A 27209-nucleotide genomic window follows, 5' to 3' on the forward strand; every position below is an offset into this window, starting at 1 on the left:
AGTAAAGAAGAACATCTTGAAATGAGAATACGGTGTATTGTATTTTTATACATGCCATCATCATGTTTTAGAGAAGTATATTCTAGTAATGATTAGCATCTTCTGCGATAAAATGTTCAACTGCTTTAGGGCTTATAATCATGTTAAAAGAAAGCTGCATTTGGAATGTGGACCCAGAACCACGGGAGAGTAAAAATTGATTTTAAAACATTCAGAGAGTCACAGATTCTTAAATACTTTAATTTCTCTAGTGACAAACTGGGAAGATGGGAAGATGTAATGTTATCACAGCTTGCAAAATAAATGCTCCAGTCTGCCAGAGGAGACAAATATGTGGTACATTGTTTATCACAAATATTCAAGACTGGGTAATGGTAAACTCTTCAGAGAAAAGGGGAATATAAAAATAAGCAAGCTCATTGAGGGCTGTCTAGTTCCTGCAAACCTGTGCAGGTTTTAAAAAAACTGCTTGATGTTTAACATTCAGCATAAATTCCCCAGTGCAACTGAGAGCAGGTTTTGCCACCTGATTCTAAGCCTAACAAAGCAGATGAGCTTGGGCTAGTTATGAATTCATATTGCACAATATACTGGCACTGAGGGGGTTATTTATCAAATTACGTTAAAAATTGCTAGCAATGAAATGCACATCCCTATATGAAAAGTTTGCTTGTTACGTTTTTTTTTACTAGAAAGAATCTGATTCTGATTTAATGATTGTTTTTAAACCCCTTTTACTCAAGCTTGCTTGAGATATACTCAGGCATGTATTAAAATGTATTTATTTAACAGCATTATATTTATTAATGGCACAACAGGTTATAACCGATCCCTTATCAAGAAAACAGAGTTTATTATCACAGTTCACACACCAGTGCAAGTTATGTAAAAGAAAATATTACTGAGTAGATGCTGTAAAATACAACATCTTTGGTGTTAGGAAACCACTGTACCCTAACGTTAATGGAATGACAGTATTTTTTTAAACCTAAAGGATAAATATTCAAGTCTAATTAAGGCTTAAAGAAATAAGCAGGCTTACTTATAATATTATAGTACAATAAACTGCATTTACATTATGAAATAAAGGCATAAATAACATAATTTTACTTTATCCTAAAGGAAAAACATAGATGCATGTAAGTTGAGACAAAAAGTGGAGCCTTTGATAGTGGTAAACTTATTAGCTTCCAACTCAGTTGTGCAGCATTTGGCACAAAGGTGGAGGCTAACAGGGACCCTTTTGGGAATCTGGGTGATGCAGATGGGGAAGGTTACCTTTGCTGGGGCCCTATAATAGGTTTAGTTTAGTGTATAATAAAATAGCATATCCACTTGCATATTTTGCTGTAAGGTTATTTTTTTGCATCAATAATTTTAAGGGGCTAATTTATTATTAAGTTATGGATTCATTTCACACAGCTTAGTTGTCACATAAAGAAATGGTTTACAATGTAGTGCAAAAATAAGTAACAATTAATTAAGCTTCAGTGTTCAAATTAATGGAAAGCTTCCTCTTTAGCTTAAATTCTGTAAGTGATGCAATTTTATTAGCTACATTAATATATGCGCATTTACTAGAGTTGCACCAGTTTGCATGCCTTGTTTTGGCTCTACCTTAAAGGCATGTATCATACTAGTTATCCTCTTTTTTAAAATGACTACTTTGCACATATAAGCTTACCCCCATATATAATGAAAGGCACTAAGTTTGTCCAGAAGCAGTAACCCATAGCAACCAATAAGTTGCTTGCTTTTGAACAGGTGACCAGTAACTACTACCTGCTACCATCCTGTCTAGCCTATATAGTCTGGTGCTTTTCTTATATAAAAGCTATATATAAAACATGTTGGTTCTTTAAAGTGATACTGAAACAAAATAAATACTTTTTCAAAACACTTATATACATTAAAGGTTACCTATAGGTCATTGACCATTTTTCATTGATAGCACTGGTTTTGTAAGTGTTACTTGAACTTCTTAAACCTGACTGTTTTGCCAACCTGAATGTCCCTTTCCAACCTGTGACTTAGAATTTCTAACACTAAGGGGCAGATTTATCAAAATGTGGGATTATAGCTCACCACAGAAAAACTCATCCATGTTCTATTCATTCCTTTTTAAAAGCAATTTATTAATGGGTGAAAGTTAGAACTCACCATTTGATAAATACACTTCAAAAAATCTCATTAGATAAATCTTCCCCTTAGGGGGACATTTACTAACCATCTGATTTTTTTTCTAAAAATTGCAGAAAAAAAAGTTGCAACGTTTACAAGATTTACTATGCATCAAAATGGCTACAAATCCAAATCCTGCAATTCGGCAGCTAAAAGCTGCTGCGATCATGTAGAAGTCAATGGCAGATGTCCCTTCCCTTCCCTGGAGGATCCTTCTTTTGCTTCAAAACTTTAAAGTTACAGATTTTTATGCTGTTTTTTTGTGAAAAAAAAGTTTTCATGTGACAAGTTGAAAAGTTCACAATTTTTGCGATTTTCTGTGATTTTCCCTGCGCTGACTTTTGAATTTTTTAGTAAATGCCAGACATTCATGGAAATAGGTTTATTTGATTTTTAAAATGGAAAAAATAGAGAAATGAGTTTTAGTAAATCTGTGCCTTACAGGCTACTGCTCCACAGTCCTTTCATAGAGGAACTTGAGGGGTTTGATTAGTAATGTAAAGATTATGCAAAGACAATGTTATGATATATTTAAAAACTGTTTAATTAACTGTAATAGTGTCAGCTGAGGCAGACACGCTGTTACTATTAGTATAATATATGCTGGAAATTTCCCTTAGAGAATGGTCATTCATCACTTCCCTAGAGGGATTGTGCCTTTGTGCCTTGTGCCTTTCTGATCAATATCTGAGTAAGCTCTGATCAGATACTGAATGAGTAGGCCATTATTTTGTCCCCATACCTGGGCCAGTATGTGTCTTCTATTAAAAGTGTCTGAGCAGCAAAACTGGTCCATGCATAGCCATTTTAAGGTGTGCAGGTCTGTGTACAAAGGTAATGTTAAATAAATAGAAATATACATACACACAAAATGTTACTAGGGCAAGTTTATTAAAGCACTGCAAGGTCAAAGTTTGAGAATCAGGAGAGCTTTATATAGCTTATATATCACTTTAAAATGTTGGTAGGAAAAGTAATTAAAAGATCTGGTTAATGTTTAACAGAAAGGTTATAAAGGGAAATTGCCTTCACTGGGAATGCCTTTCAGAAATCAAGGACATCACATGTCAAATAAATCTAATTCCCAAAACTTTATTTAGTATATACTACAACACAAATACATTTTTCCTTGAAGCAGCTCTCAGAGGGGGGTCACTGACTCTATAACTGCTTTATTTTGATACATTAGTTGATACATTTCTTATATTTGGCCCTGCTGAGTATAATCCCCACATTTAATTAAAGGCAGCCGAAATGTATCAACTAATGTAGTGAATTGTAACAGTTCAGAGCCTGACTCTAGATTGCTAAATTGCCAGATTTAAACACTAGCAAATGGAACATTAAACTTTAATTTCAAATAACTAATTAAAACATGTTATTTGTGGTGAACTATCTGGAAAAAAACCTGAACTGAAAAAAGTGTTAGGCACCCCCTGGTGGGCCCAGGTGTCAGTGGGCCCTCTTGCTTCTAACTATTTAGCCTATTCCATGGTCATTCCCTGTTTCTGTATGGGAACAAGGAAGCTTGATAGATGGAAGAGTAGAGTAGTATGTAGAGAAAAGAGACTAGGATAATAAAGAGTTTGAGGGAGGAATTATATTTTAAAAGTGGGCCCATGGTCCAGGGTTTTCTGGTGGGCCCCTGCCATCTCAATCCGACACTGACCCAAGCTCCTGTCAGCAGAAAACCGCACCGGCCCAGGGATCCTGCGAGCAAGCAATCTTCTTCCTTCTTCTTCCTTTGCACAGCTTCCACATATGCAGTAGAGTAAACAGCCAAACTTAAAGGGATTCTTTCATGATTTTTATGGTGTACTTTTTATTTCTAAATTACACTGTTTATATATCAAATAATTCCCTCTACCATTTAAAATTGTATTCCTGAACCAACAAATGTATTTTTTCTAGCTGTAATATTGGTGTGTAGGCAGCCATCTCAGTGCATTGTGCCTCAGTCTGAGCTTTCAGAAGGAGCCAGCACTACACATTAGAACTGCTTTTGGGTAACTTATGGTTTCTCCTACTCCCATGTAACTGGAGGAGTTGGCTTGAATTCACACAATAACTGCATCCATTTCTGCATTACTGCAACTGCGGTTGTAAATAAGCCCTCATGTAACTTACCCTGGCTGACAGCATTTTCCACAAAAGCAAAAGTACTATACTTTGGTCCCCATGGTAGAATTCCCTGGTGGCATCCAAAGTCTCTTAGCCAGCTAAAGATTGTCACCTGTAAGTCAGTGTTCCTTTATACCTATATCAGTCACTGTATGGGAGTATTTCACTATTGTGGCAGTAGGGCAGCCAACTAGTCCATTCACTCGTCTAGGCAAATTATGTTTATTATGCAGTCTTTTTGTTCTCGCTTGATTTACGTGTAGATAGAGCTTACTTTTAACAGCAATTACATAATTTCAATCCTAGTTGATTAAGACAGCATTTTATTGCATTACTCAAAAACAGTTTCAACTTTCAAGACCTGTTTGAGAGGATTTTCTGCGGGGACCCTGTCAGCTGCTACTGACCAGCGCCAGGCAGTTTCCATATATGACAGCTTTCATCACTGACCACAGAAACACTGAGCTCTTCAGACTTTGGAACCATCGAGCCAGACCTCCCCTCTTCCCCTCCGCGTCCTATTCATTTCCATACGTGATGACACAGGCGGTGGGCGTGGTTTCCAAAGCCCCCGGTGAAGACAATGGATGCCGGACCGCTAGCTGAGTTGGGGTCAATGTGAACGGTATTTGGTGCGGCGTCCAGGGTCGCTCATACACTGAACAGCTGCTATGGAGTCCGATCACCCCCCCTTGCCCACCGTGCTCTGCTCGGTTCTTTCGATGAAGAGGCAAAGCTGCGAGGTGACCCTGGACCCCGGGCGCTCTCTGCTCTCCTGGAGAGAACTGAGGCCCCGGCGGGGAAGAGACAGGAGTCGGCCCGGTGAGTGGCATTTGATAGAGGAGAGACGATTAGTTGCAGTGCTGTGGCATTGTGTCCCCTTGTTTGTTCCATCTGCAGTTACGCAATTGGCAGTGTGTGTGTGTTACCCGGGCACTAACGTTGCACTGTGGGGGCTTTTCTGCAGTACGTGTCACAGTTGTTGCTTCATATCCCTTAATGGAACAGTTGGCCAGCCGAATGTTGGCATCAGCCATTGCGCTAGTGATCCAGCTGTGGCCCCTTGCTTTTCTTTAGAGGCCCCGAAGTTTGTGTGTGGACCGCAGTGACACTCATGTGTTTGTAACAGGTGTTGCTGAATGTGCTGCGTTAGGAATTATTGTCCAGTCCTTGCATAGAAGCTTAATGAGTTGCGCCCCTAGTGGGGGCTATTGTTTAGTCTGGTTCCCCCTTACAGTGCTGAGTGTGCCCTTTAATCCCAGGCTTGACACAGGCAAGCGAGAAGCACAGCCAACTGTTGAGCCAACCAAGTGTCATGCTGAGGCACAATAATACTGCTAACAATGCTCCTACGCTTTGGACTTTTGGGGAACATTCTCAAAGAATCAATAGTAACAATTGTAATTGAGACAAAGGTTGCTCTCTGTTAATGTGATCAGCCCACACAGTGATTTTGTTCTTGCAGTAACACTTTGTAGTTGGTTTTATGAGGGAAAAGCTACATCATTTACATAGCATATTTCTAATCTTGCCCATTCCCACCCACACCCCATATTCTTATAGATTGTAAGTTCTTTTGGGCAGGGCCCTCTTCACCTCTTGTATTAGTTATTGGTTGTTTTGTATGTAATTCTGTATGTCCACTGTATAAACCCATTTATTGTACAGTGCTGCAAAATATGTTGGTGTATGGTACAGGTATGGGATCCCTTATCTGGAAAGTTCTGAATTACGGAAAGTCCATCTCCCATAGACTCCATTATAAGCAAATAATTCTAATTTTTAAAAATTATTCCCTTTTCTCTGTAATAATAAAACAGTACCTTGTGCTTGATCCCAACTAAGATATAATTAATCCTTATTGGAGCAAAGCAAGCCTCTTGGGTTTATTTAATAATATTTGAATGATTTTTAGCAGACTTAAATTATGGAGATCCAGATTATGGAAGGGATCCCTTATCCATAAAACCCCAGTTCCCGGGCATTCTGGATAATGAGTCCCATAGCCATAATAAGACTAACTAAAAGGTTGCCCTAAACATTTCTTCGTCAATTTTGTGCATCTGACGAGTTTGAGAGCGCCTAAACACATAAGCTAATTGATCCAATTATATTCTGTCTTATTGTTATTATAAGTGTTAAGAGTTATGTTTCATTGCATTTGCTATTTTTGATTCAACATGTCATATATTCTTGCACTTGACACACATTCAAAAGACAATAGAACATAAGTTTGCCTAGTTTGTTTTTAAGGGGTGTTATGCACCCAAATACCTTTGCAAACTGAGCACAGTAAACACATTGAGACTGTATTGTGCCCTGATCTTTCCACTTTGATATATTTTGAACTCAAATTTGCTGCCTTAAACAGGGTAATTTCTTTAAAGGGAAATAGGGAGTTATATGTAAACAAATCCTCAAGCTGCAGCCTTTGTGATAAGAAGGGGCTCATTCTACAGAGAGATGTACACTCATAATGTGAAACTTTTCAAAAAGACTGTCAAAATAGATTGTCAATGAGTGTATTAATGTGCAAGAACACCCCAAGTGACTATATGGGTCTCCAGAAATAACTTGTGTTAAACTTGCCCAACATTAAATCATAAAAATAAGATATATTTCATACCCAACAAATATCAGCATTACATGTTTCTTTCTTACCCAGCAGTTATTGGTTACCTACTTACCCAACCATGCAGGCCAAGGCCCACCACAGTTAGAGCCAAACAACACATCATACAATATTGCTTAAATTACTTTTTATTTTGTAATATATATAGGGAAAGATTAGGTAGTGGATGCTAATTTGAAATCTTAGGCCTATAACATTTTTTGACAATTTTAAGTTCTTTGGTGCTGTCTTGGTCTGAATGCCAGTTTACATGTTTTGGCTTCCCATTCTTAAAGTTGCTCACAATGCTCCCTATGCTTAGGGATAGCTCATCTACTCTGTAGTCTTAAGGTAGCAATTTATAACTATGCTTAGTTGTGCATGCTATTGATGACCTTCTGAGCGTGTATGACACCCAGGGCCGCCATCATGAGGGAGAGGGGGTACAGTTGTGGCAGCCAAGAATAACCTGTAAAAACCTGTAAAGGGCCCCAGCCATGTTGTGAATGTTACGCAAATCGATTACTTATGTAAGCTTATGTAGCTTGCATATCAAGATAGACAATACACTACTGATCACCAATGCATTTAAAAACTAGCACATCAGCACATTAATCAATGACACTCTTTATATAAACTGCCTATTATAGATTAACATCAACTGTTTATATTGCACATACAAGGGGCGTGGCCAAAATGTTGGCACCTCATGCTTGTGTTCATGGACTTCCCATATAAATAACTTATATTGGGCCCCAAAGTTTCTGATAGCAGCCCTGATGGCACCTCAAAAGGCCATCCCATGATATTTTATAATTGCAAATGGTTTCTCAATACAGAAAAGTTTAGTTACTGATAACCGTTCTCAATTATAGATAAGGTGTTGCAGCTTCTCCTAATGGCCAGATACTTTTCTCCTTACTAGCACAGTAGTAAAGTATCGGGCCATTTGGCCTGCAGTCTAAGTTTTTTCTGGCTAACTTATAGTACCTGTATGGGATCCATTATCCAGAAAGATTTACGGAAAGGCCATCTCCCATAGACTTTATTTTAAACAAATAATTCAGATTTTTTTAAAAATTATCTCCCTCTTCTCTGTAATAATAAAACAGAATCTTGTACTTGATCCCAACTAAGATATGATTAATCCTTATTGGAAGCAAAACAATCCTACTGGGTTTAATGTTTAAATTTTTTTTAGTAGAATTAAGGTATGGAGATACACATTACAGAAAGATCCCTAATCCGGAAAATCCCTGGCTCCGAGCATTCTGGACAACAGGTCCCATACTATGTACTATGTTCGGCACAAGCCTTACTCATTGAACTCGTGTTTAAAAGTGGCGTATAAGCTCTCTTAAAATATGTGCATCTCCTGAATATATATGCCTGTTTATGCAAGTAAAGCCATTCTTGCCCTTTGCTGCCACTGAAGCCTTATGCTTGGTCTGTAGCCAACTGCTATTCCCAACTATTTGTCACTGGTAGATTGTCTTTTTACTCCCAAAATGTGCAACTTTTTCTTTATATTCCATAATCTCCCTGTCTGCCACGGCCATCAATGTTTCTGTTTGCTGGGCATCCCACTTTATTGGCAGGGAATAACACGTAGGGAGAGAAGGTGTTATGGCAGCTGTTGGTTCTACACCAGGGGGCTCAAACTCAATTTACCTGGGGGCCGCAGGAGGCAAAGTCAGGATGAGGCTGGGCCGCATAAGGGATTTCACAAAAAAATTGGCTTTCAAGGGATAATGCAAGGCACGGCGGGCGGGAGCTGCTGATTGCGGAAATGACGTTATGCCATCATAACAGTTATTATGGGAAGACGTTCTGTGTGCACGCTAATTGTGCACACAGAACGTCTTCCCATAATAACTGTTATGATGGCATAACGTCATTTCCGCAATCAGCAGCTCCCGCCCGCCGTGCCTTGCATTATCCCTTGAATCGCAATAAAAATCGCGATCCATTCATTGCTTTTGAGAAGGCGTTGGTGCGGGCCACAAAATACTGTACTGAGGGCCGCAAATGGCCCGCGGGTCGCGAGTTTAAGACCCCTGTTCTACACACATGCTGTGTGATTTACTAAATGAACAGAATATTTACTTTTTAGACAAGTTTTATTTCTTCCTTTTGTCACCCCACACCCACATTGACCCTTTTAGATGATTAAAATGCCTTGCCTTTAATCTCTGTATGAAAAGGGTATATCACAGGTATGTTTCAAAGTTTCTGTGGAATGATTCAGCATTCAAACATGCACACCCTTGTTAATTGCTCATAATACTGACATTATACATTACAAAGGAAGTGCATGGGAAGAAATTGATTTTATTCTCTGCATGGGGCTACAGGGTCATTTTTAACCTCTTGTGTGCATTTTGGTCAGTTGTCAATGCCATAGTTCATTTCTTACGGCTGGACATTGTTTTCCCACTGTATTATGTTCTGAGATTGATGAGGAAAGCACAGTTCAAGAGAACTAAACCCTAAAAATTAAAATGGCTTGAAGTGGCACGTTTTATATACTAAAGTTATTGAACCAGCATCAGGGTTTAGCATCTCTGTAGTGGTAAGGATTTAGGACTTCAAAGTTGTCACAGGAGTTCACCATATTGGATTCTGTTAGAGGTGTCTGCGACACTCATGCTCAGTGACCTCTGGGCAGCTGCTGCAGCTAAACTTGGGCTTTACTGCAAATTATCAAGTAGAAAATAAGGTTTGCCTATCATATAAGCTGATGCTTCAGGGCTATTTGCACTGGTTTCTAAGCTGCCACGTACTGACAATCTGAATTATTTACCAATCAGCCGTATATTATGACATGTATATTCTGTTTATGCCGTATATTTTTTTTTTTTTTTTTGTAACTTGAAATTTTTATTGGTTATTTCAGGCATACAGAGATACAGAAATAGCAATATTTAACATGTATTTAACAATTGCTTATTATAGCTGATTTCACGGAGCAAAACATTTTGTGACAATAGCTTATAGTCATGTTGATATTTAATATTTGGGATTGTGTTGACGTTAGCTAGTGAAGCCTGTGCTTAGGTATATACCTTTGGTTTAACATAGTGGGAGAGTATACGAACATAGTTTGGAGGTTGCAAATAAGCCTTAATACCTTAGGCAAAACAAGAAATTATATATGTAGACCTCATACCTTTTTGGGGGGGGGAGATAGGGTTGTCTATTGTAATTCAGGTTGCTTAGGATTGCTGACTCGGGTGGGCGTCTCCCCTTCCGAGTGGGTTAGTTATGTAGTAATCCCATTTAGACCATACCTTTTTCCAGTTCTCTTGGGTGCCTCTGACATTGGCGGTCATATATTCCATTTCCCTCATATCTTTCACCTTCCTTAGTACATCGTTTAGTTTGGGGGGAATCGGGTTCTTCCATTGTGATGTAATGGCTAGTCTAGATGCCGTTAGTATGTAATTTGTAAGTCGTTGTTCTGCATAGGTAAGGCTGGGAATTGGTTTACCTACTAGTGTTATGTAAATATCTAAGTTCACTTTCCTTAGAAAAATACATGACAGTAGTTCTTCTATTGTTTTCCACAGTGGTACAATTTTAGAGCATGACCATAAAATATGTTGTAAAGTACCCTTCTGACCGCAACCTCTCCAGCAAAAAGGAGATGTACCTGGGAACATGTGGTTGAGTTTTACAGGTGTATCATACCAGAAATACATGGATTTATATATGCTTTCCTTCTGTCTAACGCATGTCACATTTCTCCTGGCGTTGTCCCATATTTCACCCCAATCCTCTATTGAAAGGGTGGTAGAGGTGATCTCTTCCCATTTTAGCATATATGAATGTTTAGGGAAGGGGTCCTCTGGTAATGCATTCAGGATGCTGTATATAGTAGATATTAGTGCTCTTTGAGGGAGCCCTTTTATGCATAGCTTCTCAAAGGGTGTGATGTATGGTGGGTTCTGGTCTTTGGGAAGTGTTGTCTGGATGAAGTGAGAGATCTGGGCAAATTCAAAATGTCGGGTGGGAAGAATGTGGAATTTATCTTGTATCTCTGCAAATGTCCATTGTTTATGTGTGAGTGGGTTTATGAAATCATGTATTCTAAACAGCCCTTTTGTGCCCCATTGTTGTTTAAATCGTTCTGACATACCAGGGGTGAAAGATGGGTTAGCCAGGAGAGGTGTGAGTCTAGAATGTGGATTAGCTAGACGGTATTTAGCTTTACATTGTTTCCAGATTGCCAGAGTAAACTGCATTGGAGATAGGATCAATGATTGCCCCTTTTCCTTTATTTCCCATAAAAGGGAATTGGGATGCACTGGGGATATCCAAAGGGATTCGATTTGTGCCCATTTGCTAGTGGGATTATATGTTGTCCATCCTAATATCTGGCGTAAGTGAGAGGCTTCATAATATGCCTTTATGTAGGGAACTGCTAGGCCCCCTTGTGTTTTAGGAGCCATCATAACTGTTCTAGCTATTCTGTGTCTACGCTTGCCCCAAATAAATTTAAAAACAGATGCTTGGAGATCCTTGAGGGTCGTTTTTGGAACCGCAACAGGGAGAGTCTCAAAGAGATATAATAGCTTAGGGAGAATTGTCATTTTAATTGCTGTGATACGCCCCAACCAGGAGATTGTGTAGGTGCTCCATTTGTGGAGGGATGCCTTGATATGTTTGAGTAATGGGGGAAAGTTAGTGTTGTAGAGTTGGCTGTAAGTTTTAGTTAATTGTATGCCTAAATATTTGAGTGAGTGAGTTTTCCATTTATAATGAAACTTGGACATCAAAGCTTCTTTGACTTGGGATGGGATATTGAGAGGCAATGCTTCTGATTTATCCACATTTAGTTTGTATCCTGAGAGCTTACTGTATTGTCTTAGGAGTGCGTGTAAATTAGAAAGGGAGATCACAGGGTTAGTTAATGTTAAAAGAACATCATCCGCAAAGAGTGAGATTACATATTCTCGATCTTTGATTTTGAGACCGGTGATGTCTCTATGGTTTCTTATGGCTGCCGCTAGAGGTTCAATACTCAGTGCATAAAGAAGAGGCGACAGGGGGCATCCCTGTCTGGTACCATTGCGAATGTGTATTTGGCCAGAGGAGGCCTCTGGTAGCTTTAAAGTGGCAGTGGGTTCAGAATATAAGTTTGTGATGGCCTTAAGAAAGGGACCTCCAATGCCTAGATGTGCTAAAAGCTCAAACATATAATTCCAGTCCAGGCGGTCAAACGCTTTTTCAGCGTCTAAGCTGAGTAGCAGGGTTGGGGTTTGTGTTTTGTTAGCTATATCTATTAAATCTATTGCTCTGCGTGTGTTGTCTCCCGCTTGCCTACCATAGATGAAACCCACCTGGTCTGAATCTATGAGTTTGGGCATGAGAGGTCCCAGTCTATTTGCCAAGAGTTTAGTGAAAATTTTGAGATCTGAGTTCAATAGAGCAATTGGCCTGTAGCTACTGCATAAGTTTGGATCTTTGCCTTCTTTATGCAGAAGAGTGATATATGACGCTAACATAGTATGTGGTATTGGTTTGCCTGCTAAGAATGAGTTAAAGAGTTTTGTTAGGTGTGGGATGAGAAGTGAGGAGAATTTTTTGTAGTATGCATATGAAAAGCCATCTGGGCCTGGTGCTTTAGAAGTGGGAAAAGATCTAATTGTCTCCTTAACTTCTTCTTCTGTTATTGTTTTGTTTAGGGATTCTGCCTCTGTCTGTGAGAGTGTAGTGTGAACGTTCTCTATTAAAAAGGTTTGATTGGGATTGTTTTCTGCCGGTTGTGTTGATACCTGAGGGTTTGGTAAATTATAGAGTTCTGTATAGTAATCTTGAAAGGCTTTCGCTATTTCTTTTGGTGAGAACGTTCTTTCCCCATTAGCTTTATTGACTGAGACTATTGCCGCATGTGCTATTTGTTCCCTGAGTTTTCTAAAACGTTGAAGGGTAAATCCAAGCACGCCGGACAACAGGAAGCTCTCTTAAAACTTAGTCTTTATTCATCCATTTAAAAACAAGCCACGCCTAACGCGTTTCGTGCACGGATGCACTTAATCATAGGCAGGAAATGCACAGACATCACAAAGAATTTAAGCAAAAAACAATGATTGACAAAACTACAAATCACACCCCTAGAAGTAAAATTAAAGGAGAAGAGAGACACAAGAGAGACATCCTGATCAATATATTTAAGCAAAAGAAAGGAAGATAAATGGATTTCTTCCATTAATTAGATATCACAAGAATCCATATAAAGTACATAGTAATAATCATAAAGCAGTCGATTAATTAATATATGAATAAATATATGAATAAATAAATAAATCAATAGCTTAGTATTATACATCAATGCAATAATTTATCATGGTAGGTCAGAATAAATTAGTTTAAGATCAGTAAATGGATTTTAATATTCCCATCTACTCATATTGTATATGATAACTAACACCAATATAAACTGTAAAATTACAAATTTTTACTCAAAATTATATACAGTACCATTGTAAAGGTTCATTTCAATTTATCCAATGCAATCAAGATTAGGTTAATAGTAATTATTTATATAGAAAGAGAAAAAAAGAGAGGATTATAAGCAAAATGGGTACTTATAGGCACAATTAGACATAGCAGCTGACGTCAAAAACGGAATTCAAACCACCAGGATGACGTGTGCCCAAAAGAAAAATCCATTTTACCTCTAAACGCAAAAGCCTTTCTAACATATCAGAGCCACGTTCATCTGGTGAAACCCTATCTATAACTTGAATCTGCAAACAAGATACATTTGAATCGCAACATTGTATGAAGTGACGAGATACTGGGCTGTTACTGTCTTTTGAAACTATGTGTCTTATATGTTCACGCATCCTGCTTTTTAATGAGCGTGTAGTACAGCCAACATATTGGATGTAACAATGTAAACAAGTTAATAGATATATAACATATTGCGTATTGCAGTTGGCATACATACGCATTTCAAAAGATTTCTTCGACACAGAACTTTGGAAAGAGGTGGATCGTTTTATATACGTACAGGTGACACATCTCCTTGCTCCACATGGGTAAGTTCCCTGAGTTGATAACCACGTGGTTTTAGTGGGTTTTGATCGCCATAATGTGGGGGAGAGAACGTTACCTAAGGTTAAAGCCTTTCTTGCAACAAATTTACATCCACCTTGCAAGACCGTTGCCAAAAGGGGATCATTGTATAAAACAGGTAGGAGATTGTTAAATATCTTCCTTATCCTGTAAAATTGATTAGTATAAGTAGTTACAAAAACAGGCATCTCCAAGTCCTTATTCATCAATTTGTTATTAGTAATGCTTTTATTCTTAGATTTCTTTGTTCCCCTTTCCGTTTTTTTCAAGCCCTCCAAATGGCTCCTATTCTTTTGGCTATCATTACCCTTAAGTAAATCAGATCTTTTGGTATATAATGCTTTAGTAAAAGCCATCAATAACGATTTCATAGAGTATCCACGATCCAAAAACCTATCCCGTAAAAGACAGGCTTGTTCTAAATAAGCAGCCATAGTGCTACAATTCCTCCTAATCCTGTAAAACTGGCCTAGAGGAATGCCTTTAAATAGATGCTGAGGATGACAGGAATCGGCCCTCAAAAGTGAATTGCCAGCACAAGCCTTTCTAAAGGTAGTTGTTTCTATGCTATGCCCTAAGGCAACCAACTTTAAATCCAAAAAAGCAATGCTAGTTCGGTTAAAGTCACTAGTAAACCTCAAGTTCAGCGAGTTCTCATTTAAAGAAGAAACAAAGTTAGAAAAATCTAATTCAGATCCCTGCCACACCAATAAGAGATCATCAACATAACGCTTATAGAAAATAATACTACGTAAAAAGTCCATATTACCTCCATAAATGTGGGTCTCCTCCCACCAACCCATGTAGAGGTTGGCATAAGTGGGCGCAAATTTCGCACCCATTGAGGTCCCACACTTCTGGAGGTAATAGGCACCATCAAACTTGAAAAAATTATGTGAAAGCAAATAGGCAATAGAGTCCAAAATAAACGCTTTAGTAGTAGAGTCATAAGTGCTATACATGTCTAAATGATACAAAACAGCTTCCAAACCTCTATCGTGAGGGATACAGGAATATAAGGAAGCAACATCAATGGTACCTGAGTTTTCTAGCTAAAAGTGAGTGTGGTTTGTCTCCCCTTTTGTAAAATTTCTGCCGTGTCCATTTTAAAGCTTTCTCTATGTCTCCCGATGTTAGTAAATTGAGTTCCCTACGAACCCCAAGGATCTCATTACGTATTTTAATAGATGGGTGAATATGCGCTTTATGTTCCAGAAGTTTAAGTTTTCGCTCTAGGGTTACCTTAGTATGTGACTTCTCTTTTTTCTTTGCGGATGCTATGGCTATGAGTTTACCCCTCAGTACTGCTTTATGAGCTTCCCAGAGAATAGTAGGATTGTCAACTGAGTGTATATTGTTTATAAAATAGTCTTGGATGGCCTGAGTGAGATCTGCGCATGTGTGGGGGTCGCTCAGGAGAGCTTCATTTAGCCGCCAGTGGGGGAATCTCCTGGCTGGAACTGATAGCTGAATATCTATAATTACCGCATGATGGTCAGACCAGGAAATGGGGATCAGATCTGAGGTGGCTGTATAGGAGAGGAGATCTCTTGATACTAGAAAGAAGTCTAATCTAGTGTAAAATTGATGGCATGCTGAGTAAAAGGTATATGCTCTCTCATTGGGATGATGAATACGCCATATATCCCTCAAGTCTAGTCTGCGTATTAGTTGCCTGAATCTCTGGCATTGCATTTTATATTGTTGAAGTTGGGAGGGGTGTGATCGGTCCCTATTCTCAGATAGTACCAAGTTGTAATCCCCTCCTATAATTGTGGGGTTTTGATGGTCCCCTCTTGCTCTGGTTAGGGTACTCTTAATGAAGCGTAATTGACCTTTATTAGGGGAATAGAGATTCGTCAATCTAAGGGTTTTACCTTCTAGAGTACCGTCTAAAATTAAATATCGGCCTCTGGGGTCGGTTTGCACTGTCTTGACTTCAAACGGGCAATCTTTATGGATTAGTGTGATAAGACCTGCTTTTTTGGAGTTCGCAGTAGCTTGGTAAATAGTCGGGTACAGTTTAGTTTTAAGGGTATGATTCTCCGAAGCGCCATGCTTCAACTGGTAGATCTGGATTAATGTTAGAAAAAAGAGATCGCAAGTAGGTTCTGATATCCTGTGGGGTGATCTCTTCAGGGACTCCCCTAATTCGTAGATTTTGCCGTCTAGATCTGTTTTCTAGATCCTCAGTGTGTGATTTTAATGCGGCTAGCTCTTCCCATAGGGATGAATTTTCCTGTTCAACTTGGTTGTAGCGAACAATCAGTTCATCCATATTAGTTTCAAGCTGGTCTGTTCTTTCTCCCAAATTGGATATATCTGCTTGTATATCTTTAAGGGCTAAATGTATTGTATCTGTAATGGAGCTTGTCAGCTTCTCATGTAGGTCAGCCAGTTGTTGGGAGAGTACCTGAACTGTAACTAGATCAGCTGTATTTATGGAATGTGAAATTGTCTCACCGGGTTGTTGCTGCAGGTGAGTAAGTGCAGAATCAGTGTGTCCGGGAGAGCTGGCAGGCGAGGAGTCAGGAGGTGCTTCCTGATCTGATTCATCAGCGCCATCTTGGGCGCGCTGTTGCTGGGCCTGAGATTTGTGCAGGTAGGGGGACATCGTTCCCAATTGTTCTTTTGGTCGGCGCTTCCCCATGGCTGTGTGTTCCCCTTGCCTTAATCGGTGCCCTGGGCTAAAAACGAAGCCGTACGGAGGCTGTAGGCGGGCCGCTTTCCCTGCTTGATGCGGAGCTCCGCTCTAGTGCGACTGCCTCATTCCGTGGCACGCATGCGCCCCCTTTATGCCGTATATTGTGCATTGGACCTAACCTTAGTAACTGAAAGCAGCACAAAACCTGTATAGTACAGCAGAGAAGAAGGGAGGTACTGGGGGTATTTTAGATGCACAGATATTCCCTGCTAAAGGGTTGTGGTTATCTTAAGGTGCCCATACACGAGCTGATGAGGTCCCCATCCGGCTTAATCTTTTAACCTGGCCCAATTTCCAGGCCAGGTATCGGTCTGGCATGCCCCCTCGTTCCTGCCCCTACACGGGCCGATAAGCTGCCCAATCCAAGGGACCGATATCGGCAGCTACAATCGGCCCGTGTATGTCCACCTTCAGGCTGTGCAGTAACCCAAAACATAATGTACTAAATTTCTGCCCTAATTCTTTATTTAGGGTACTCTTTATTTAGGGTATGGCACACCAGGAGATTAGCTGCCCGCAATCTAATCTGTGAAAATCTCCGGGAAATAATTGCTGCACTTCATTTTACCAAAGTCGCCATGATGCGAGAAGACTTTGGGCCACTTTGGAAAAAATAAAGTGCTGCATCTGTTTTCCCACCAGCAATTTACATTATTGCTGGTTGGAAAGCATTTCAGGGATATCAGTCACCCGCAATAGAGAAGTTTTATTGCGGACAACTAATCTGCCTGTGTGTAAGCCTATAAGCTTTAGTTCTCCTTTCAGTAATGGGAATTAAAAGACCACTTTCAGAGAAGTCTTGACTGCAGAAAAAGGGAATAATCTATGCACGAAATGGAAAAAAAATTAGTGTTCTCAAATGTGTGCTTTGAAACATGGCAGTTCTTCAAGGTTTCGTACTGTGCGTATTTTTTGCGACTTTTGCGTTAATTTGTGCAACTTTTTTGTACTTTTTAACAAAAAGCGTGACAGTTTGTGCGACAAAATCGAAGTTTCGGATTCATTCAAGCTTCGGTATCGTGACTTTCCTTGGGCCTGGTTGGAGCTGCAGAGTGCCATTGAGTCCTATGGGAGGCTTCCAAAAACATGCACAGAAGGATCAAAGTTCTGTTTATGATCGTTTGGATACAAAAATTTTGTGACTTTCGGATCGCCAATATGATATTATCGTGACTAATACGATTTTTTTGTAAGCATTTTCGTGATGTTTGCAATCATCAGAAATTATCGTATCTAATCTGAATTTTACCCATTTTGGGATTCGAATTCCTTATTTGATGAATCAACCCCTGCATCTTTATTGGGAGTGTGTTATGCAGTCTTATATTTTCTAATGATCTCCGTCTGGGGTTAGCCTACTTGCACACGGGATGCTTTGAGGATTGCATTTTAAGTATCTGAAACATGTTTTTCAAATTGCCCAAAATCACCTACTGTAGATTTGCATAGGAATCATCTTGCCAGCATTCGTGCCATTGCTTATCAGGTAAACGTTGCCTGGAAATGCATCCGTCTGTGTTGCCAGACATTTTATACCTGAAAAATGTTAGTACTTGTATTTGATTTCAGTGCAAACTCCCCGAAACGCCCTTTGCGTCATGCCACATATTCTGTCGACTCTTGCCAGCCAACTGCTGGCAGAAACACTTGCTGGACATTTCATAGCTAGTCAATGGGGGGGCTGTTTCCAGTGCACAAAGCACCCTTTGTGCCTCTGCAAACAAACTTGCAGTCACTGCAATTTACTAATAATATAAAATCTGCAAAAATCTCCCAACCCCTTGTTTCAGTCATTCTGTAAAAATCCATGTAAATCAAACTTTTAGTATTCTTAGGGTGATATCAGGAAGCTTTGCATGTGGAAAATTTGCATTCTTTGTGGGCGACAGCTCCCAAAATACCTTTATGTTGGGGCAAGTGGGAATCATTGAGGTAAAACATTTGAGTAGCTTAATATCGGTAAATTGCAATGGAAAGCAATTCCTGTTTGGCGAAACAGAAAAGTATTCTGGGAGTTTTTTTTTGTGGGAAGCGTACCTTTCCCAAGGGCATCAAAGCACCCCGTTTACTCTGTCTATAATTTACTAATGTTTGACACTTACAAAAACATCCTGTGACTTGTATGACTGTCTGCCCTGTATTTACACAGGTTGTCTTTCTCCAAATGTCATGTCACCCCTAGTCATAGTAATCTGTGGGAAACACAGTACCTGCTAAGCTTGTGACAGCTGGACCTTTGCACAGCAATGCCTAAGTGAGCCTTTCTCAGCAGGCATTTGACCATCTAACCCTACATAAGCTTCAGGCACTATAGCTTCTAATAGGTTTCTATGGGAAGGTGTAACAGACGGTGAAAGACATTTTGACTGCATCTGTTTTTGGATGATATTAGCAGTGGTCTAAGCACATTGTAACAATAGCCTTAGATCATATGGGAGGTAAACCTGTGTATATCTTCCCTAACAATGACAGGTGGAAGATTGCTGTGTTTTTAGAGCTATATCCCACAGAGGTTTGAATAAGCATTTATTAAAATGCGTAAAGTTTCCTATATTTTTGATAGGCTTTAAAAGTGGATAAAAATGCAGCATGTTGTGTATGTAAACAAAACACAATGGTTTTGAGCTGTGCTAAAATGCAGAATACTCAGGCACAAACAGGCAGAATAAAAAACGCATCACTTAGCTCATGCACTTAGGTGCTCCCAAGCCTGTGTCTCATATGCATGTTAAACGCAGTGAAAACACCTTAGGGGCCCTTGCACATAACGCTAACATTGCACAGGTTAGCTTGTACTGAGAGGGGCAGAATTTCCCATGTGGCATCTCTGCATGTTTTTTCTCTTTACTATTGTTTAGCACAATAACAGATTTATTGAAAGGAACAGTGGCTTACACACAATTTGGAATAAAAATTGTAAAGTATATTTATTTTTTTAACATTTCTTTCCCATTAACCACTAAATTATTCTCATCCTTAAAAGCGCTATGGTTATATAAAACAAGGTTATTTCTTTTTTTTTTCCCGCTGAACTTTTCTTGAACCCTTATTGATTAGACTGATTCATTGCAGGTCTAAGGTGCAATTTCCTTACAAGAATTCACTTAAATCAACAGACTGCCTAACAAAATCCAGCTAAAATGTCCCCAGTGTCCTATGAGAGTTAAGGGTCTTGGAGGTCCATAAAAATCAATAGGCCTGAGGTTGAGCAGAGCTCAATTAATGACAAACACATTAGCATTTCTTTCCCACTTTATCAGCAGCATGATCTGCCTGTAAACAACAACATTTCTATCAATGTGTTCCTTTTCTGCTGAAAATGTACTCCTGGCATTGGCATGGGAATGTTTACCTTGCTTTAAATGTGGAATCTTATCTTTATGTTCTTTTTATCTAAGTTAGACTTTGCTACCTTAGGGCTCTGGCACACTGGGAGATTAGTCGCCCGCGAACAGGGAGTTTTGCCGCGGGCGACTAATCTCCCCGTGTGCCAGAGCCCTTATGAGTCGAGCTGTGGTGGGAATTCAGCAATGGATGTGTCTATTGTAGGGGGTGCCAACCCCAGTATTATGAGTTGCTCTGATGGAAAAACAAAAATAGCTCTCCATAAACTTGAATGGAATTTTGTGACCATTGTGTCAGTTCCATATCAGGCAATGGTAAAGTATTGATGCATTTTCAGGCTACTATAAACTGAGAAGTGCTGACAGAAACACTTGCCTGGTGATTTCTGAAGTCTGTATTGGCATTTTTTGGTACTTTTGCATTGTTGGTGTGAGCTACAAAAACATGGAACTCAAAGCTAAGGGAGTAAACACTTGTGCCCTCAACACAAGGCTCATGGAACACTGGTGTGTTCTCCACAAGTTGTTTCTCAGTCTGGCTGAGAAACTTGTTGTGATTAAGTTAATGAAAAACTAATTTTAGAATTTTCTAATCAGTGACTAGGTTGTTGGCTGGGTTTTGGGATGTGATCCACTGGCTAAAAACAGCAGTGGAGAATACCATATAGGCCCAGAGATGTCATTAAAGGAGAAGGAAAGGTTGAAACCACTTGGGGGTACCAAACGTTAGACACCTCCCAGTGTTAGCAGGAAACTGCCCTGGCCCTAGTTCTTATGAGCAAGCACTACGGAGCGATCCTTTTCATACTACTTTCTGTGTGCAAAACTGTAAAGTGGCTCACTTTTTAACAGTTCACAATCGTAGTTGAATCCTTCTTATTAATTCTTTGTCGAATACCATTTCTGGTGCAAAACATCCAGAAACATCCTTTCTATTGATTAGCAATAACCTTTCCAGTACAGTTCAGAATGAAGCATTTTCACTCTGGTACACGATTGCACTTGCAAAGAGGTTCTCTTATATATAGAGCTGTATTTGTTCATCTTGCTCCTGTGTGAGAGCCAGGATCGGATCTTCCCAATTTGGCTCTGTGTATTGGTGGTTTAAGAGCAAAGACGCACATGGTGATTAGTAGCCTTGAATTTTTAAAAAAGTTGCGGCGACTTATCCGCGCAGCACAGATGGTGCAATTAGTCGCAGCAACCTGTATAGAAGGTAAGTCACGTTTACTTGCCACAACCAACTCTTTTAAAAGTTGCGGCAATTAATTGCCCGTGTGTCTTTGCCCTAACTAGGCAAAGGGCTGTTTGTTTGATGACCTCAGAAAACAAACAGGTTTATTAGCCTATGGAAGATGGCTTCTTGTGCCTTGTTGATCGGGACAAAATGTATAGTTAATAAATGTTTAGCTGGCCATACACATTAACAACCAACTTCAGCACAATCCAACAAAACTGTCAAATTATCGTAAGGTCAGTGTGCACCAAACAATCATACATCTAGCAATCTTTCATCTGACATTGGGCAGAAAATCAATTGGCCAGTTTAAAAAATTTTCACCTTTAACAATGAAATTTGTCCAAACAGGCTGTTTTCCTAGCTTCAACTAGGCAATATGGCTTGAATTTGTCATTTTTGTTGGTAAACAAATCATACTTTAAACAATCGTTTCACAATAAATTTGGTCCTACAATAATGAAAAGATCTTTTAAAAATCTACACGTGTATAGCCAGCTTCATATAAAGGTTATTTTTATATAATTATATCATCTTTGAGGCCTGGGATCATAGAGTGTTGGTACTGCTGCTCTCAGCCTACGTTTTTTTTCCTGCAGACTAAGAGAAGTGGATCCGCTCCCTTTCACATTTCTGTGTATCTTTACTGAAAAGTACAGCTTCCGCTAGTGTGCAGGTACATTGAGTGGAGCAGAGGTCGGTGAAATGCCTGATTTCGCATTTCTGCTTCGCTGCGGTCCATGCACCTGCACTCGAGTGGAAGCTGTACTTTTTAATGCAGATATACAGAGATGTGAAAAGGAACCATTTCTCTCCACCTGCAGAAAAACGCAAGCTGAGAGCAGCAGAACCCTCTGCCTCAAGCCTTTGTTTTGTTCAATAGTCTGTTTGGTATTATAGGCTATGAGTGACTGTTTGTGCATGCTGTTTTCTACCAGGAATCTGCCTGACAAGAATGCTCCACCGAGCAAGAGGCCTAGTAAACAGTTGTACTCCGCAGTTCCCTTCAGGTATGACATATTCTTGTTAATTGATACATTTTTAGAATATGCCAATTTTGGATAATAAAAATATGAATTATTAACCCTGTTAACCCTGATAACTGTGGGATTTGTTTAAGGCTACAGCAATGCTGGGCAACAAGTTAACATTCCATTAGGTGCTCTCTCATAATATTCCATGGGCAGAATAACTAAATAGAGAAACAAAACAAGGTGTCTTGTTTGTCCCTGGCTTTATACATTTCCAATGAGATTTTAACATTTGTAAAAAGTATACTAGAAATAGACAGAAGGATAGGTATTCTGTGCAATCAACACTTTTTCTCGTGTTAGTTTAACCAATTAGGGTAAGGTGCTCATGCAGCTGAACATGATGTTTCTGGCTCAAACCATTGTTTTCTAACATTTGCTGAGGGTGTAAACAAAGTGCAACTGCCTATTGAGTTTTTATGGGGTTTTACAAGCTGGGATTGTTGTGGAAACAGCTGAGTTTATTGTTTTATTCCTAGTTCTAAAGGTTGTGGCTTTCCCTTTCTTTCCACAGAAGCATGTTTAAGTGATTGTATTGCCCACATGGCAAGTCCAAGCATAGAAATTTCCTGTCAGGTTGGTTTTCAGTATATATCGTTTACAGCTAGCATATAATATGAATGGTTTCCTTGGGTCAGTTTTTTCAACCTAGCTGGTTTGTGGTATGTGTCAAAAATTTAAATTTGCTGTAGTTTTGTTACCAGCAAAATCACAAACTGAGGTTTGAGGCATGCAAGAACATTGTAACAGACGCTTCTCTCCTAAAAATATGATATGCTCCTAAATATGTAGGAATATTGGCCTATATCAATACTACATATCTAGAGCCTTACAGAGATTAGCCCGGCCCTAGTCGAGTTTGTAATCTAACGCCAGTTAGCTTACCTGTCCAATGCCAGTTAGGCTATGCTATTTTGACAATTGGGAACCCCTAGTCTGTATTACCTCTAGAAGGATTACCTCAGCCTTGGCTGGACCAGTTACAACTCCCTGAAACTCCAGGTAGAGCATGGTTTACATGGGAATCAGATTGGCTCTCACTGTACTGATGCAGGAATGGTTAACTGCACAGAATTACTCCCACAGAACCATTAAATTGGGCCCCGGTGGTTCTTGTAAGAGGATACTGTTCCTGTTAAAGTAACAGTATCACTAAAAACTTTTAAATAAAAAAAATCCACTATATATTCTGAACAAAGTTAATTATTTTTAATGTTTCATACATAAATACCATGATAAAATTAACTTTCCCGGTTATGTACTATGTTTTAATAGGTCTATGGGGTGACAAGCACTCAACAAGCTCTTACATGCTACAATCTCCTCCTAGCCAGACTTCCATGTTAGGGCTCTGGCACACGGGTAGATTAGTCGCCCGCGACGAATCTCCCCGAATTGCCATCCCACCGGCGACAATGTAAGTCGCCGGTGGGATGGCACACGCTGCACAAGCGATTTCAGAAAATTGCCGAAGTTGCCTCGTGAGGCATTTTCAGCGATTTGCCGAAATCGCGCCGCCGCGTGTGCCATCCCACCGGCGACTTACATTGTCGCTGGTGGGATGGCAACTGATGGCAACTCGGGGAGATTAGTCGCCCGCGAACAGGGAGATTTGTCGCGGGCGACTAATCTCCGCGTGTGCCAGAGCCCTTAAAGCCAGAAGGTAATGAATGAATAAACAAACTGGGTGTCATCACAATAATAGATTAATAAATACTTTTAAAGAGATACTGACACCAGAAATTAAACCCTTTTTTACAGCTGTCCTAACACTGTCTTTGCATGCTCTTTATAACTTTTTTTCAAATTACCTATCCGATGTATGTGGGGGGCTGCCATATTAGAAGCTATAACTGACAGGTTGAGATGGGACAGACAGGTTGGCAAAACAGTCAGGTTTACGAACTTCACTTAACACTTATCGACAAAAGCAGCCCTATCAGTGAAAATTGATCAACATGACCTATAGGTAACTTTTTAGGTACATTCATGTTTTGAAAAGTAGATTTTTAGTGTCAGCATCACTTTAAAAAAAAAAGTACATATACAAATAAATAAAAAGTACAGTCCACAGAACTAAGAGACAAGAGAATGGAGGTCCCTGCCCCGTAGAGCATACAGTCTCTAAATAAGGTTTTTGAAGAGTGTGTTTGGGCATTATTATTTCCTTACTGTGATTTATATTTCTAAGAGCTAAAAGGAGCGAAGTTGCAAAAAAAAATAAAAAAAAATTAGAATTAAATTTATTAGGCTAATGCAGACCACGTACACACATGCACTACTGTTGCTTTCCTTTATTTCATTTCTGACCAATCTCTATGATTCGTGTTGCATGTGTGAAGAAACTGAAAAACCGGACAGACCATTGACCGTATTTTTAGAGTATATATTGGTCAACAGCTGACACTGCTCTTCACCAGGCTTGCAGGTTCTAGAGGAGATTGATTTTATGGCTTGTGAGTCAATCATTGATTGCAGTTGGGCCATTCAAGTTTGTTGTCGTATTGTTCTAATTGCCACCAAATTATCTAGATATCCCTATTGTGTGTATTTGTCTGACCAGGTAAAGCTTCTGCTATTTGCTCTGGCCACAGATCTTTCTTTCTGATCTGGGTTACCATTTTAGTGGTTCTTTTAGGGCTCTGGCACACGGGGAAGATTAGTCGCCCGCGATTAACTCCCTGTTCGCGGGCGACTAATCTCCCCGAGTTGCCTAGCCCTGCCATCCCACCGGCGAACATGTAAGTCGCCGGCGGGATGGCAGACGCGGCGGCGCGATTTCGCGCAAATCGCCGAAAAAGACTCGCGAGTCTTTTTCGGCGATTTCCGGAAATCGCCCCGCCGCGTCTGCCATCCCGCCGGCGACTTACATGTTCGCCGGTGGGATGGCAGGGCTAGGCAACTCGGGGAGATTAGTCGCCCGCGAACAGGGAGTTAATCGCGGGCGACTAATCTTCCCCGTGTGCCAGAGCCCTTAGGGCTCTGGCACACGAGGGAGATTAGTTGCCCACGGCAAATCTCCCTTGTTGCAGGTGTTTAATCTCCCCGATATGACATCCCACTGGCGAGAGGCAACTTCGGTGATCGCGCCGCCGCGTATGCCATCCCACCGGCGATTTACATTTTCACCGGTGGGATGTCATATCGGGGAGATTAGTCGCCCGCAACAAGGGAGATTTGTTGTGGGCGACTAATCTCCCTCCTGTGCCAGAGCCCTTACACGGGGTCATAATGTGCTGCATGATACTACAGACTGCTTTGTATGCCCCCATGATGCAGACATGGGATCTATTATTTGGAAAACTTGGGACCTGGTGTTTTCTAGACAAGTGGTTTAACTGGAGGATTTGATTCTTCCATTATGTAGTTTTTGAGGTAACCAGTATGGACTGTTTTGATTTCATCCCCCCGTTTCTCTCCCTGCAGGTGGTGTTACTGTCCCAGTGGCTGAGATTGTTTCAGTAGGGGAAGCAGAGATTGATGAGAAATACTACAACAGTATGAAATGGCAGCATATGTGCAAGCCTCATGCATTTACAGGTACAACGAATACTGCCAACAGTTTTTATTTTGTCAGTAGTAACAGGTATCTGTAGTTTGATGTACCATAGCATACCTTCTATAAAAACACATTAGTGTTTTAGTCATTTTATTTATAGAAATTGCTTCTCTGGGCTATTGTGGCCAGTATAAATAATTTCGTATTATAATTCTATTGTTAAAATGTTCAGTACAAAATAAATAGCTGCCTAGAGTAAACTTAACCTCTTAGATAAGCATTAAAATTACTTTTATAATTTATTTTATCTACAAGGTTTGTGTGCTTACGGAATTCCTGTATCTGAGTATTTTGAAAACCCTTGAAACTATAAGGGCAAGTTCACACATGGCAGACTGTCAGCATGTACCTTAAGCCGTACTTTTAAAAGTTCTTCTAGTTATGCCTGGACCTGGAAGCAGTGAATCCGCCCGGGTTTAGGCACATGCAGCTGTTGGCTTGCCTGTACCTGGGTGGATTCAGTGCTTCCGGGTGCAGGCACAACTCAAAGACTTTGGCCGATTGTCAGCCTACGCTTATGTGTGACCTTGCCCAAAGGCCAATGGAACATGAAGCATTCACCTTTTTAAAGGACCATTTTTATTTTGAGGCAAAATGCCAATAATTATTCTTTAGAAAGGGATAAGGGCAATCGCACTTGTTGGCACACACAAGTACTGTTTGTCTTGTGGAACTCTTATTGCCTGCATGTGTCATAAAGAACTCAATTATCAGATATATTTTTGGCTTTTTGAAATGACACATGATAACCTGTAACCTTGTACTAAGACTATCCACCTAGAAGCTTATGGGCTGAATGTAGCTTTCTTAAAAAAAATATATATATTATTTTTTAATTTCTAATCCCATAAAAAGTTAAAATTATCATCTTTAACAGGGTCTGGGTCTCAAAGGTTAGAAGCTGAGGCCAATAGGTAGATGGCAAAGACAATACTTCAATGTTCCTGCTGACAACCCATCAAGATGGATTCTTATTGGCTCAATAGATTTCTATGACATCATCAGTTTGATATAATACACTCTAATAACAATGTAATATATTAACTTAATGGCCCATTTAAAAAGAGTTGGATAGCACTGTTAAACAGCTTCAAGGTTTTAATAATTTGCATCTCACAAAATATCTGTACAGGTATGGGACCTGTTATCCAGAATGCTTGGGACCTGGGGTTTTCTGGATAAGGGATCTCTCTGTAATTTGGGTCTCATAAGTCTGCTAAAAATCATTCAAACAAGTAGGCTTGTTTTACCTCCAGTAAGGATTAATTATATCTTAGTTAGTATCAAGTACAAGGTACTGTTTTATTATTACAGAGAAAAGGGAAATCATTTTTAAAA

General features: G+C 39.8%; 1 protein-coding gene across 2 annotated transcripts in view; it reads left to right on the forward strand.

Moving 5' to 3' along the window:
- The first annotated feature begins 4711 nt into the window (after positions 1-4711).
- Positions 4712-27209, forward strand: part of cerk (ceramide kinase) — a 54409-nt gene continuing 31911 nt past the window's right edge. Inside the window, exons 1-3 of one of the 2 annotated variants that reach the window (XM_004912998.4) lie at positions 4712-5124; positions 22220-22291; positions 25739-25852. In XM_004912998.4, coding sequence (XP_004913055.1) covers positions 4974-5124; positions 22220-22291; positions 25739-25852 — 337 coding nt within the window. In that variant the 5' untranslated portion in view covers positions 4712-4973. The remainder of the gene's footprint in view (positions 5125-22219; positions 22292-25738; positions 25853-27209) is intronic. The other variant, XM_004912999.4, reaches the window with a different exon arrangement.

Source organism: Xenopus tropicalis, chromosome 3 (genome assembly GCF_000004195.4).
Source record: "Xenopus tropicalis strain Nigerian chromosome 3, UCB_Xtro_10.0, whole genome shotgun sequence".
Lineage (NCBI taxonomy): Eukaryota > Metazoa > Chordata > Amphibia > Anura > Pipidae > Xenopus > Xenopus tropicalis.